Consider the following 15,587-nt stretch of genomic DNA (forward strand, 5'->3'; position numbering starts at 1 on the left):
CAGTGATGTGCCTGAGGGACGTTGCATGAGGAAAGCTGAAGGCGTAAATGATGGGAGAGGGTGGAAGGGGTGTTTGCTGCTCGTAAGGAGAAGGGCCACGTGGAGGAACGCAATGAACATTGCAATACTTGTAGGAGACAAGACCTGGTGCTAAAAATCTCTAACAGCTTGTGGCTGTTATTAAATTGTTCTCGCCTGTTTTCAAATTAATACATAAGCCAAGCTTAAAAATGACACATCAGGCATTTGGGATTATTATGACTTTGCCTTGTATATCTGAAATAATGCATTTACATTTCCTGTTGCATCGTCGAAGGAACTGCAATTTATAATTGTACGAACAACTCCAATCTCTCTTTTTGTTTGACTGACAAAGATTTAAAAAGTGGCATTATTGTTGCTATAAATATTGTTCAGAACTTAAATTGATTTTGTCAGCTTGGCAGCTGTCATTGCCAATGCTGATTTGGAGTTGCTGTCTTTAGTTGGCAATAGCTAAGTGAAATTGGCTAAAGCATGACAGGACATGGTGCGTTGGTGGGATTTTCCTGTCCTGGTTCTTGATTTTCTGAGTAAACATAAAGAGACTCTGACAATAATATCCATAGGAAGGAGGTGTGACTGCCTGGGTATTTTTATTTTTTCATTTCTTTCTGTCTTTTTTGATTGTATTTCTTCCTGAAGACTTTTGAAGGTGATGAAGAACGATAAAAATTTAGCATTTACAAGGGAGAAAAGGACTTTTCTTAATTTTATATTTTCTTTGTGGAGGAAAAAAGAAACAAGATACTAAACAGTGGGCTGGCTGGTGCTTCATTAACTTCATAGTATATCATATGCAAATAGGCAAGGACAAATATTGGCCTGTGACGACCAACGAACAAGGACAGCTGAGGGTAAGACACGTGATATCAATGTATATAGGAATGGGAGACACAGCAGATTTATTTTTGGATTTCTAGCTACCCTGTAATATTTAATCTGCTTGTGCTATGAGAATAGAAGTTATCTGGGGGCAGAATGCCATGATCTTTCTTTAATCATTCACCTTGGACATCAACAGCAACACAGAATTTATGTTCTAAACGAACAGTTGAGAAAAATGGAGAATTACTCACTTATTTTTCTTTCTTTCTGTTTTCTTTTTTAATTTACCAATCTGAGCTTTAGAAATAAGCAAAGTTAACATAGCTATATTTCTTCTCTGCTCTGCAGACTACTTTTATTGTATATTGTCTCCCCTTCACTGAATTCAAAATGTAGAAATGTATCGTCTTCCTTTTCCCCTGTCTCTTCTGCAGCGCTGAAAGTATTGAATGACACTTCTTAAAACAGTCACACCTTTGCTATGCTTAGCAAGTTGTCACAAGAGGAGGGCAAGATCCTTCCCATTTGTCCCCAGTGCAGTAAAACAATTATACCGAATTCTGCTGAAATGAATTGGATGGATGTGTTCAAATGGCCATCTCCTGCGTCCTTCCAGAAATCTGAGAAACTAGGCACCACATTTCTCATCAGTCGCTGCCTGTATTTACCATATAAATGGTTACCCAATCCATCCCTCACCCCATATGTTTGAAAGCAAAGAATATAGAGAGGAAATTAATTATTTTATTAAGTGATTTAACGATATCATTATTTAACTCCTCACATTTCAGGACAATATGTCTTTTCTGAAGGACATGAGTTGTCTATGATTCCAGAAACATTCTCCACCCTTTAGTCTTTGCAAAAAAGTTCAAAACAGATGATATCTCCACTTTCAGCTATAAATGTGATGTGAACACCTGAGATTCTTTTCACTTTATGTGCATTAGCTAAGTTTTCTGAAATATTAGAAAGATGTAAATGTAGGTGTGATGAGACCTGTGGCAGAATTTTCAAGTTAAGGAAATAATGTGTTGGGTTTGTTTGTTTGTTTGTTTGTTTGTTTCTTGATGAAACACAAGGTTTTCTTCACTGAAAAATTTAAATAGTGATATAAGGAAAATGTTTCACACCCATTTGGTTTGAATTCTCCTCTGTGTTTTTAGCTTAAGATTTTTCTCAGCTAGGAGACTATCATTTTATATACTTTCAGTGTTGAATTGAAGGATCCACAATTATAAACTTTCTCTTTCAATTTACTAGAAATAGGCTAAGCTAGCAAATGACTTTGCTTAACTGCATAATTAAACTATGAAAGATTCTAATATTGCTAACGTCCCTTTGTCCTAGTTTCAGTCTGGTTCAATTTATAAAATCAGTTTAATTTAAAATCAGATTAATTCTTTTAATAAAGCTTTGGCCCTTTAATAGTGCACCCTGTGGGGCCAAGGAGTCCCATAAGCACAAATTGAAAGACTGCAAGTCATATGCTGCTCACACTTAGAAACAATGATCAAAGCACAAGCAATATCTGCCTGTCTATTTTCAACAGAAATCTACATAACCCTATTTAATGATATCCTCATTCTTCTATTTTCAATAATAAGTTTTAAATAATCCAAGTTATCGTGGAAAAAAGAAACAAAAAAGATGAATGTGCCAGGGATTATTTTCTCTTTCCAATTTTTCAGATATTTTTATGTTGGGACCTATCACAGTAATAACACTTGTGGATAGGTCATGCTAATTTTTATGGAGAAAACTAATACATCCAGAATCTAAGGGAACACCCTTAATGAGAAAAGTAGAAACCATAACATGATACTTAATAAAAGGCACTACTGAATGATTTTGGAGAGCTTATTTTGCATAACCCTGTAACCCTCTTGGCATCTGCTCTCTCTCTGCTGCTTTGCATGAACCCTGTAGTGAAGGGCAGAAAGGTGACAAGGCGTCCTGAGACAGCATTCGTTTTCAGATATAAGTGTCACTCTGTCTATTAACCATACTGCTGTTCTGGTTTGGCAGCAGAAGTTAGAAACTGAATTGTAAAACACTTACAATTCCAACTAATTATCAGGGTGGAAGAGAAACACGGTCATTTCCCTACCTCAACTTCACCTTATCTCCCCTGGAACCGCTACTGGGGACTGTGCTTAAGGGGCTTTTGTTTCTTGGAAGAGAATGGATAACCTTTGAATAAAAAGAGGCATAATTCCACATATCTTGTAGAAACTCAGAAAGTCATCTTAAGTAGGGGCATAAACATGAAATCATTGGCGAGATGAATGGAAATGAGTGCTATCTACCCAATCAATTATATTGTTCTCCTGAAATCAGTAAGAGAGTTCATGAATTTTAGTTAAGGAGGATGCCCTCCTCCCCAGAAAAAAACTTTAAGAACAACCCATTTAGGAAATAAAAAATAATAAATGAGGAGAGAAACAAGAGGTATTCTTCCAGTTCTTCTTCTGACCCAATTGTGATAACTTCCTGGTGTTATTAGGGAAACGTGGATACCATATAGAGATTGCTAAGGCTGCAGATCTGCATAGGAGTAAATTCATTTTTAGGATGCTGACAATACAAAAATAATACTAAAAGCACTGTAGCCACTGGGCACAGAGTGCTTAACCAGTAGAACTCAGCCTGCTGGTTCAAATGTGTTTGGAAAAGGAAAAAAAAAGGGGGGGAATAACTTTGTTTCTGCCTACTTTCCTGTAGAGCAGATAGTGCCAGTTTGTGCAAAATACTGAATTAGCTGTGAATGTATTTATGTGTGTTGGATGATTCAACAGAAATATGCTTATAACTGTTCTTGATTATATTTGAGTACTGACGATCCAGTAGCGCAGAAGCCTGTTGTTATTTAGAGTAGTATGCTCTAAGGCAGGAACCTCCGGACTTAATCCTGAACTAGTAGACATGTCACAGCTTCATTCATGACTGTTGCATTATGACAGTTTGCAGAGATAACAAGCTGTCTTGATATTTTCTTCTACCTAATAGTAACCTCCAAAGTGATGGTTAAGCCAGTATCCTGCCTAAAGTCCAATTTACATGTGTATCTAAACAGCCTCTGCACTTTCAGTTTACAGTGTTCTTAATTTCTGACAATAAACCTGTGCAGTCTCTAAAGCAAGGAAGTATTCTAGCTACTTCTTGAAAAACCTACACTCCAATAATTTCCTCAGAACCGCTTTAAATAAAGGGTGCCAAGACATACAGAAATCCGTGTTAGAAAACAATCTCCAACCAATAAAAGACTTGCAACAACCACAGCCCACTTTTTTGTGCAATGTAAAATTAAACTCTCTTACAAAAAAGTGAAAAATGAGCAAGTGTCAGCACCACTTACATTTCTTGCTTCTTCTTTCACCAGCCCTTCATAATGAAGTCTTTCAACTTTAGTCTGCTTGTAAGAGTTATGCTATCTGAGGACTGATCAAAACTAAAAAAATGACTGGGTCTCCAGATAATGTGTATAGGTGAACTTCACAGTAGATGATATTTTTGTTTATGTAAAGAAACCTGAAATGCTGTCGTCTTGAACTACTGTGATTCTAAACATTTACTGTAATTTTCCTTTAATGATCAGGATAAATCCCAGTGGAAAATAATGAAGGCAGTGGTAACATAGAGAGGACTCTTAAAAAGAGACAGCCAGGATGTCTGCCCTCCTGCTTTATCACTAATATTGCAGAAGGTTTTACATTATGGTATCTTGGGTTTCAAATTAAATGTCAAATTCAATTTGCCACTGGAAACATGAAGCGTGTGACTGCCCTTAGAGGGGTAACCTGGCAGCACAGTTTCATAATTGGTGTCTGCCCTAATACTGAGTTAAAATACAGGAAGAGATGTTGTTTAACTGCAGTCATGTCTTAATCTTTACAAATAAACAATCCACCCCCAGACAGTCTAAAACATACTTGGTTGAAATTTGAGCCCTGAGTAAAGTTCACTGGCTTTGTTTAAAATCTTTAGGAAAATAATGTTAAATACAGTATGATAACAGATACAAACCTCCCTGATGGGATCATGCCACCGGTTATGTCTTTATGTCTCTGACATTTAGCTCATAATAGAATGATATTTGTGAAAGAAAATGAAGAGGTGCTTATTCCATTTAGAGTACTTTATTTTTTTTCCTTTCTATTCAGACAAGCTCATGTTTTAATAATGAGATTTCTAATCCACTTTAATATCCTATCATTACATCTTAGTGAGCTATCTGCCGTATAAGTAATAACAATGAGGTATGTTTAAATATAAAAATGCATCCTTAAACATCTAGACACTTTTAGTGCTGGTTGTAATTAGAAAGTTAAGAAACATGTGCAATTAAATATGCTCATAAAAAAAAAGAGAAAACAGATACAACTCTGTAGCACTAGTGAATTTGTTTCATCATTAATATTCTTCAGTATGGCAGTTTAAAAATGTATTGCAATGTTTCAAGTGCAAAATAGCTAGGAACAAAATTACTAACATTTAAACTATCATAACTGTTTTAGAACAACAATTGGCTGGTTTAAGAATCTTCTGCAAGACAATTTTATCCTTACAGGCACATTTTCAAATTCCATATATTTATATGGAATAGTTCTAATAGGAAGGTTTCAAAGATAATTTATTTTTTACTGTAGATTAAATAAATTCTTTCCTGTCCTGAGATCAGGTCACGCTAAATATCTAGATTTATATTTTTAATGCTAGAAAAAATTATTAATAATGACTAGATAGTCTAATCCAACCATCTAAATAAAACAGATCACATTTTATACCTTTTTTAAATTCATCTGAATAGCTTGACATTGACCTAAACTGTATATTTCAAAAATACATTTAGTGTATTTTTGAACTGGTTTCAAAAGTGACTTGTGTCTCTTAAGCTTAGAAAGCTTTTTTTCCGTCTTGAGTTGGAGATGTAACCATTTTGGCCTGTTTCATTTTTGTACAGAATCCTCTTTTCTGAAAATATATGTAGGAACACCTTTGTGCTTATGCAAAATCCTTGTAAAATGGATACGTATTCTTGTCAAGGGGTCTGTACATATAGTTCACCTTAAGTTGGAGAACACATGCTTTATTCTTTTTCTAAAAGAAGAAAATTTGCAAAAGAAAGAAGAAAAATTGCAAAAAAAAACCAACTGTATTTGAAAAGTAAGTAGGGTTTTATTCTGAGAGTTTTTTTAGCTAAAATTTTGTATTTCTTTGATCATTTATTGTATTAACCTCAAAAAAATCTTTGACTAATTTGGATCACCATATGTCAAAACCGGCCTAGTTACTTAAACCTGAGGACAGAATGAACATGAAATTTGCCGCAGTGGTAACACACGTATTGACCCGGAGCTCAAAGCTAAGAAGTCAAGACAAGTTTTCTGCATAACACTGTAATCTTTATAATTTGGGGGTTGGCACAGAGAGAGACCTGTAACATATACTCTCTGACTGACTGTTCACATATAACCTGTTTATGTACAACTGCTCTCTGTGCCTCCCAGCCTCTCCATGCATAGACCAGCCTCTCACACTCCCTACAGGCAGTCTATATCCGCTCTTTCCTAAAATCCTTCTGACAGGCTGACAGCACCACGTAAGGCCCATATGCAGAAGTTAACCAGGGTACTGAAGGTTCTTACTTTGTCCTTTGCACACACTTGGTAACCAGCACTGCACCTTCCTGGCTGCTTTGTGAAGTGAACAGGTCTCTCACGTCTTAGGCACAGAAAATTTATTGATACTTTTCATGTGCAGTATTGAACACACTGGTGCATAATACACCCTGTTATGCCACAGTTGATTTCTCTGGAAGTGAGCATATAAATAAACTGAATTTACAGGTCCACAGAGAGATGGTGGCCACTACTCCACTGCATGACATATGCACAATCTGCAGTTTTTTATATCCTTCTAGAGACCTGAGTGGTGATGCTGTTTTATGCATAGTATTGTTAGTCTGGCAGTTGTACTAAGTGGAAGGCTTATACTATCCTTATTTTATACTGGTTGATATAATTCCAGCTGCAAGTGGCAGTCAAGAATATTTCCTTAATTGCAGTCACCTTCGCTCTTGGCCCTAGTTGGCTGCTGCAAAAGAGAGGCCGAGATCAGCTACTTCCCTGTGCATTAGAGGTAGATCTACAGAGTACAGCTGAGACACAAAACAATAGCAGTATTATGCTGGTCCTATCACTGTTCTTAATCTCCCTGCTCGGCAGAGAAAAGACAGTTTCCAGATGTGATTACTCTGGCACATCTTATGATCTCCTGATAGAATATAAAGATAAATACAGGGGTCTGAGAAGAGAAGCATTTTTTTTTCCCCCCTGAATTTTTGGTTGTAAAGAAATCAAGTCCAATAATGCAGGTTGAGGGCTGGTCCACAAATTCTATAGCTGTTCATCCCTGATCTTCTCAAGTTCTCTGAGGGTGTCTATGGGCCAAAATAAAATTGCTTGAATATATTACCTGAATGAGTATAGCAGAATTCTGAAGAATGTTTCACATGGAGGAAGGGCAATTTTATTGCAAGAGCTCTGGCCTACGAGCCAAATGACATCAGTTCAGTTTTTCAGCTCTTGTGGAGACTACATATTGAGCTAGAACAAATGATTGAAAAGTGAGCTGATCTCACTCAGCTTTAGCCATCTGAAAGTTAATTTTGTACTTTAAACTAGCTGCCTAGGCTTCTGCTGCAATCAGGTTTCTATCACAGTTAGCAAAGAGAATAAGGTTGTTCATCTCAGTCCAAAATAGCTGTCCAAAATGGTTTGAATGAGTTATCCTTAAGGTTGCCTATTTCTCTTCATTGACTAACAAGAGAACTTAGATAACTAATTTCTGAAGGGTGAAATTATTTGTATTTTTTTTTCTTTTTATTCTTTAGTTCCAACTGGTAGAATGTGATTAATATTGACACAATTAAAAAAAAAAAAAAAAGTTGAAGAGAGTGTCATAAATGTTTGCAAGACTTTAAGAAATAACTGTTATTAGAAAGTTCATACAAATAACCAGAGAGCGTAACCGTAGTAGCTGTGGACTAATCTATGTTCGTTTGAGTCCGGGATTTGAGAAACTTGAAAATCACGGACACGAGGTGGATTTGTATTGCAGCGCTCACCTAAACAGAAGCAGTGAGGCTCTTTAAAATGCTTCAGCCCCAGCAGCTCCTTGCTCTCCATAATGTTGAAATGGGAGCTGAGAGCTGGAAAATGTCAGTCTGCTTGACAGATGAGTGGAAAAAACCCAAACAATTAATTCGACCACTTTCCTTCTCATAAAGCCTCTCCCAATAGGCTTTTATTCACCGGGGAACCTGCCTTATAGTGGAGCACTGCACACTGGAGCTGCTGCAGGGCCTGGGAGCGATACACTGATAGAGAGATGCACCCAGTCAAAGCACCTGGTACCTACCGGTATATCCGGAGCCACTCGACTTGCCCTGAGCAGTGCCCTAATTTTTTCCTGCTGTGTTCAGGTGAATGCCCCCAAACAGCAGCACCTCATTATTGATAGCGTCGAGCAGCTGAGAACTACTTTTGCCACCTCCACCTTCCCCTGTGCACGATGATGACATTTTACCAATCTCATTTGCAGTGAGAATCCTAAAATAGGATCCAGCCCCCTCTGGCAGCTAACACGGGATGATCCCTGAACTAATTCAATATTAAATTAGTCTTCTTGGTTAAATTATTTTGTTAATCTCCACCTCATTAGTAGCTGGTTTGGTAAAAAAGTAATTTTAAAAGCAGTGAAAATACAGTCATTTAACAGAAATGCTGTAATTTCCTTACTTTCATCACGTGCTTGAAATGAATGTGTTGGATAGGGAGACATTATATATTTCACATTCAAAACCTCTTTTTTTAAATATATGTGTGAAACAAGGCAACAGTCCAAATGTTTATTGAGTGGTATAGAAACTGGGATTGATCTGCATTTCAGAAATAGCCAATTTGCTTCTTTTGTGCCATAACATTCTCTGTTTTTTTCCTAGAATTTGACTGGTATCCTTGAAATCTATATTAACAACAAGAATTAAAAATAATAATAATAAAAAATATATTAATTTGGATATTGAAAGTCCTGACTGCTTACCAGGAGAAACCTGACAAGAAAAGTTTCCAGTGCAAAGTAAACTTTAAATAGTGTTAGCAGTAAATTAAGTGTTCATAAAATAATTGAGAAGTAGACCTGCTAAAACTTATGCTTTATTAAATTTTCTTTATAATATGTTGAACTATTATTAAACCTTGAAAATAAATGATATTCCCTTGGAGCAATAATCAGTCCTACAAGACGTGGTGCTTTTTACATTGGCTTAATATCATTTCACTTTCATATGTTCTGTAACAAATTCCACTGACATTTCACTGTAAAAATGTCCATGGTATGACTTTTATCAAATATTAACTTAATATAATTTTGTTAAATTTAAACCATTTTGTAAATAGTATTGTAAAAAAGACTTTGGACTGAGCAAATTAATTCTTTACTGAAAGCAAGCAGGCAGATGAACCCAATAGAGGTTATATTCAACATATCCAGTGTCTGTGATAATCATGGTCTAACAGTTAATTTCATATGTAAATATATCATCAAGGAACTCACAACAGGCAAGCTCTTTTTAAAAGTTTCTAGCCAAAATATCTCCTCCGTTGATGATGGACTTTGTAGCATCTGAGCCTTTGCTTTCCTGAAGCCTCTAACACTCCAGGGACTGAACGTTGCCAGTCCTGATACACATGGGCGCAAGGAAAACTGGAAGGTCTTGAACCTCCTGAGCAGCTGGCTGTGGCAATTTGATTCACATCTTCCAAGTCATGACTGAAGCAAAGGGTGCAGGGACAAAGACTTCTGTGCTGATTGGAGGCTTTATTTCAGGACTTTAAACAACGGAGCTTTAAGTCTGCTCTTAGCCTTTTCCCAAGAGTATAATGAGCCTTTTATAGAAACTCTAGTCAGTGACACTTAACTCATTACATTTATTGATTTCATACCTTTGACACTTTGAAGAATATTATTAGCAGTCGAGTTGCACGTTAGGCCAACATCCTCCACTTCCTAAATGTGAAGAAAAATATTTCCTAAAAATACTACCTAAAATCATCTGTACCGTATCTATTCTTTGTAGGTTATGCTGCTCTCTACTATTCCTTTCCAATTCAGATATGTGGGTAACAATAGTTTAATTTCTGATTTTCTTCCTTTTCTGGTCTTCCAAGTCCCTGCAGAACATCAGTATTGTTTACCACTAGTTATTTCTTCATTATCGGAGAGCATATTCCTTTTTTCTTAAGCAAAGGGAAAATTACTTCTATTTGAAGTATCAGTGATCTGAGCTTTCCTATAATATTAATATAGGAAAAAGAAATGTTACCTAGAAAACTTTTTTATTGGGACAAGTCACATCCCTTCCTCTGAGCAGTGTCATCACTGTAGAGCCAAAGACTTGTCTCCAGTTTGAGAGATGATGTGGATTTAAGTAATCATCCTTTATATGTTGGTGCAGATAAACTCATAAATGTGCATATGATGGAAAAAGGCACAAAAAATGAGGTAGCAGTAATGGAAAAAAGCACTTTGATATCAGTATCAGAGTAGCTATAATAAAAGCTTCTCTTCTTAACAGTTTTATTTTAAGAAAACAAACCTTCGTAGTTGCATATAAATGTATCCTAAGTACCAGAAAACAAATATTAATTATAGTGGGTATTATTTTTATTAAAAAATACCATGATTTTACTGAGTCAAGTTCAAGCTTCTTGAATATTAGTGTTGACAACATTGTCTTAGTACTCATGCTCCAAGTATTCATATGCTCTTTTCAGAGTCAGAACCATGAGACAGTATCCCGTCTGTCACGACCAGCCAAAACAGTTCATTAAAACATACGGAATAGTGAAAGCTTTAATAAATTGTATACCACCAGCACACAGAATTAAAACAAATTGCAAAGCAATTTGGCAGAAATTCTGGGGAAAATAAAAAAATATATATAGATAGTACCATGTGGAAATAGAAAACCGCTTCTGCTAATTCTTTGTGCAAAACAGGAAGTTAAATTTGTTGGATAAATTACTATCTGCACATTATATGCTTCTAATTTATTTTAGACCACTGGTTTATATAAATTGCCAACAGGCAAAATTCACATCTTCCTTATCCAAAAAAGTGTTCACAGAATCTGAATATTTTGGGAAGAGATCAGAATAAGAACACAACAGGAAAAAAATTAGCAAATTCCATCTTTACTTTTAAAAACTAACAAAAGGACTGCAGAGTTTATTCAAATCATGCTATTATGCAAAAGAATTTATACAACATAGTATGGTCTGGATAACTTCAGTTTCTTTCCTTGCACTGCACTACCAATGAAGCCAATTAACTGTTCCAAACATGCCAGTTGGACTTTTGCAAGATCCAAATTTATATTTGGCAAAAAAAGTTGGTGTTTAGCTGAAATGATTTTAAAAGTCCTTTTAGCCAGCACCGATTGACGTGTCTGTTCTTCAGCTGTATTCTTTTCACATAGTAAGTGACTCCATAATCTACTCTATATTCTTAGGGTTAAAATGTAAATGCTTGCTTAAAACAGTCCAAATACTAAGCTGGAGATAGCCAGGACCAACAAAAAAAATCCCCCAAAATTATCAAGATTGCTCAGACCTAAACTAGCTGAATACTGCTTGTACGTACACCCTTATACCACTTTCAGTTTCAAGAATGAGCACTTTTTTGCAAGACTTAAGAGAATATTCCAAAAATGTTTTTAAAGAAATTACACTACTTATATCCTCTCTTCTTTGTCTTTTTTTAAGATTTTTTTTCTTAATAGATTTAGTGAAGCTTCAGTCTTTTTGTTATAAACATATAGAAATACTTCATCTACCCAATTCTAGTGTTATTCAGACACTCTCTAAAAGTGAGAGCCTAGTCATCTAAAAGATCAAATGACAGCCACTGATAGTAAAGACACGAGGAGTACATCCCTTCACTGATTCTAGGTCAGAGAAGATTAGAATATGTATCTGTATTTCTTATACATAGAATTTTCATCCTCTTTTCTATACTATTTCATAGAAAGCACTTTTTCCTGCATGCAGTATCCACACACTGCATGCAGTATAGCAGTCCCATGTGCAATATCAAAGTCAGTCAGATTGCATGAGGAAGGCGCTGTGCTCATCAGTTCTTAGATGTACTATATCCCCATCATATTGCCATGTATTCCATTTGCCCATATGGCCAGCAAAATGTTTGCCAGCTCGCCTTCACTGGAGAAACAAGAAATATAGAAAACATTTGGAAAGGGCAGCTAGGGAGGCAGGTTATGTATGCAAAATTCCTGGAAATGGTTGGGTAGTACACAGAGAGCTGCCAAAGGAAATTTAAGTAAAGTCACATTACTATAATATTCAAGATTTCTAGGTAGATTTTAAAAAGGTATGAAGTGGCATATTTTATCCTTGCTTGTTTTTCTGACAATTCTCCTACTGAGATAAACCAACATCTTTACACAATATCCTGATAGGAAGGTCAGTGTCCAACATTCTTGACTTAATTCAGAACATCCCCCTGTCACTGTATTCTGCATATACATTTTAATATGCGTGTGAAGCAGGACTGAATTTTGCTTTACACTGATAGGGTCAGATTATGTAGGTCACAATTAAAAGTTGTCACTTAGGACTTATTATAACTATTTTTCTCAGCCCCTTGTATGGTGCAGACTGTCATAGCTCCATTTTCTTTCATGAAACTTTCATTATAAATATGTCCTGTTTTCCAGATAGTTTAAAATCATAATGTTTCAAGTAGGTGACGAGAAAGTTGTTTGAGTTTATATTTTATTATGATGTTCCCATTGCTCAGCTCCAGTTATTCCTCATCCTTTTTCTGCTCTAAAATATGTTATTAGATTATTTATTATGATTGTCTGCATAATGCAGACCACGCAATTTCAACTATCTGCTCTTATATATTTCATCTGCACTTGTTTCAAATGAAAATGTCTGTTTTAATATATTATCTAGAAAAAAAGCCAAGAACATTGTTTATATTGTGACTGATGCCAGTTGCAACCTTTAATATTATTTTTTTAAAAATATGACTCAATAGGCATAGTAGTACCTTAGTAATAGTAACACTCTCACACTTTAATGCTGGAAATTTTGATCTATTCTCCCTCTTTATGTAACAGAGGAATCATCAGGTTAACTTATAATTTCTGTGTTGCACCATTACAAAAACAGCTGAAGAGAAGTGAGGGAGAGACAAAGGAGAAGAAAGTGCAGTAAAGTCGGGGCGGGGTAGAGCTGTGCTCTACCCTCTTTAACAGACACAGCCATCAGGGGAAACATTAAATATTAATGAAAATACTTATTTCCCAAAGGCCTGACCAGCAAAGAATGCTGAAAGAGATAACTCGCCAACCAAAGGAACACACTGACTGAAAAGCAGATTATCACTGAAGTGAAAAACAAAGGCAGCTGACATTAATAATTAACTGAGAAGGTTTCCTGCAGAGGTTTAGATGAGCTACAGGCACTGTGTGTAAAGTCACTTGACTACCAGATTGTTATGTCCTTTTTCAGAGAAGCTCATATTAACATGTACAACCTATATTAAGTTTGCCTGGTCTGAGTTACCTGGAAGTACAATCCTAATTGGGAATCTTTATCTGTGCTGAAAGCTGTACCTGCTGTGCTATATAAATGAAAGCTGACGGCTACACCTTTAGATTGTTGCAGGAATCACTCTGGCAGCACCTAAATAGATGCTGTTCTCTTGTGCTCACACTGTGTGTGTCTCTGTTTGTGTGCATGCGTATGTGTTTGCCCTTATATACAAGGGAAGGGCTGTCAAAGTTGGTTACAATTTGAGATGCTCAGAGAGGAGTCAAAATGGAATAATATAATGAGAATCTGCTCTTACATTATGCAATTATTTTTTCTCTGGCTGTGTTGAGCTTTGCCTCTGCACACTTACTGTGATTATTCTCACATAGGGGATAGGTCACCAAAAGCAGCAACTGGGGCATGTAACTAAGCAGTCTGACTATAATCTGGAGTAGCCACGTTGTCCCCAAAAGGAAGTTAATAGAGGAACAAAGCCAAATTCTCCTTTGTCACCTAATGCTTCAGGAGCCTGTTCTGCCCTCAGGGGCTGTTGCTGTGGTTGAGGGTCACAGTCTGGAAGGGCTGAAGGTTCCCTGGTCATGGAGAAGAGGATCTTAGAGGCTTCCTACACATATATGACATGTTAAGTATAGAAAAGGAACTTTAACTTTGTAACTTCATGTTCCTCCAGTCAAAGACCACACTCATGTCCATATATATCCAGATGAAACTACTCATATTTTGGACTGGGTAACTGAAAACAAGCCTGTGACGTGTTAATGTTCCTGATGTTACCAATGCAATAGCTAAAAACAGAGATCAAAGTTATATAGTGCTGATATGTAGTGTGCTAGTCATGGAACAGATGGAAGCAAAAATCTGAGGAGTTGTAGAGAAAAGTAAAACTAATCTGTTCTGAGTAAACAGCATTTGTTCAAAGGTATTAGGAGATGTTTTACACAAGAAGTAAACTGGAAGAAATTGGAACCTATTTCAACCTGATTTGCAAGTACTGAAAGTGCCTGAATTTTGCTCGAGCAGGTTATTCTTTCTGGTTTGTTTTGTTTTGTTTTTTCTTTTCTTTTTTTTTTTAATGCTTTATAACAAATATCAACGTATTGTTCTTAGGAAACAAAGAAAACGTGCCAAACTGTATGCTTTAAATATGCCTGCTGTGAAAGATACGTGTACTATCTTTTAAATCGGGCTTTTTGCAAATGTATGAGAATCAAAATTGCAATATCCATAGAGCTTTGGAGTGATATCCATACATAATATCCAGAGCACTGCCACAGACATTTCAGCTATTAACATAGGTAACTACTGGAACAAAATTCCTTTGAGAACCTGTCAGAATACCTGTCCTTTTGCATAACGAGCTCTTTGGAGCTAGGCTTTTAATTGCATTAGGACCAGCTTTGCCTTTTGGATTGTCTATCACATTATTGCAAGATATTTTTAATTTTCCTAACAGAGATTTTTCTTTGTCTCACCAGGCTAAGCTTTAATGAAGAAACGTCAACATTGCTAACAATTGCACAAAGAGGGACTGAAGACCTTTGCGACCAATGATGTGGTTGTCATGGAAACTGTTTCTGTTTCTGTCACTCGCTGGGTGTCTTTCAGGTAAAACCAAACAAAACCCAGAAAACTCTGTGTATTGTTTCCAGACTTTTTAACCATAAGCAGAAATAGGAAGATGCAAAAGCATGATGAGAAAACCAACATCATTATTAAAACTATTTGTCTGAATTCTGAAATTGTAAGAATTTATAAAGAAGAGATTTACAAGTGCCTTTACATATGCTTTTAATTTGTAGGTAAAACTGAATAGCATTAAGAACAAAAGAAAGGTGGAGTGGCTACACACCTCATTTGAAAAGACAATGCTAACTTTATTATTAGAAAAGGGAAAAATTATTTGGAAAAAGATTGATTAACAAGGTGTTTTCCGAAAGACTATCAGCTGCAGAATTGCTTGATGATTTGGGGTCTGCAAAATTCTTACCATGTCCTGGTTTTGCAAACTATTTATCAAGTTGCTGTCTTCTTTCTTAATGCCATGTATGTTTTATTGATTATTCTGATTTT

The 15,587-nt window shown here is 36.0% G+C and overlaps 1 protein-coding gene across 1 annotated transcript in view; it reads left to right on the top strand.

Annotated features, from left to right (window-relative positions):
- CNTN5 (contactin 5) overlaps nucleotides 1-15,587 on the top strand; it is a 672,212-nt gene that overhangs the window by 285,646 nt on the left and 370,979 nt on the right. The window contains exon 3 of the mRNA XM_067289747.1: nucleotides 14,993-15,122. Coding sequence (XP_067145848.1) covers nucleotides 15,065-15,122 — 58 coding nt within the window. The 5' untranslated portion in view covers nucleotides 14,993-15,064. The remainder of the gene's footprint in view (nucleotides 1-14,992; nucleotides 15,123-15,587) is intronic.

Source organism: Apteryx mantelli, chromosome 1 (genome assembly GCF_036417845.1).
Source record: "Apteryx mantelli isolate bAptMan1 chromosome 1, bAptMan1.hap1, whole genome shotgun sequence".
Taxonomy (NCBI): domain Eukaryota; kingdom Metazoa; phylum Chordata; class Aves; order Apterygiformes; family Apterygidae; genus Apteryx; species Apteryx mantelli.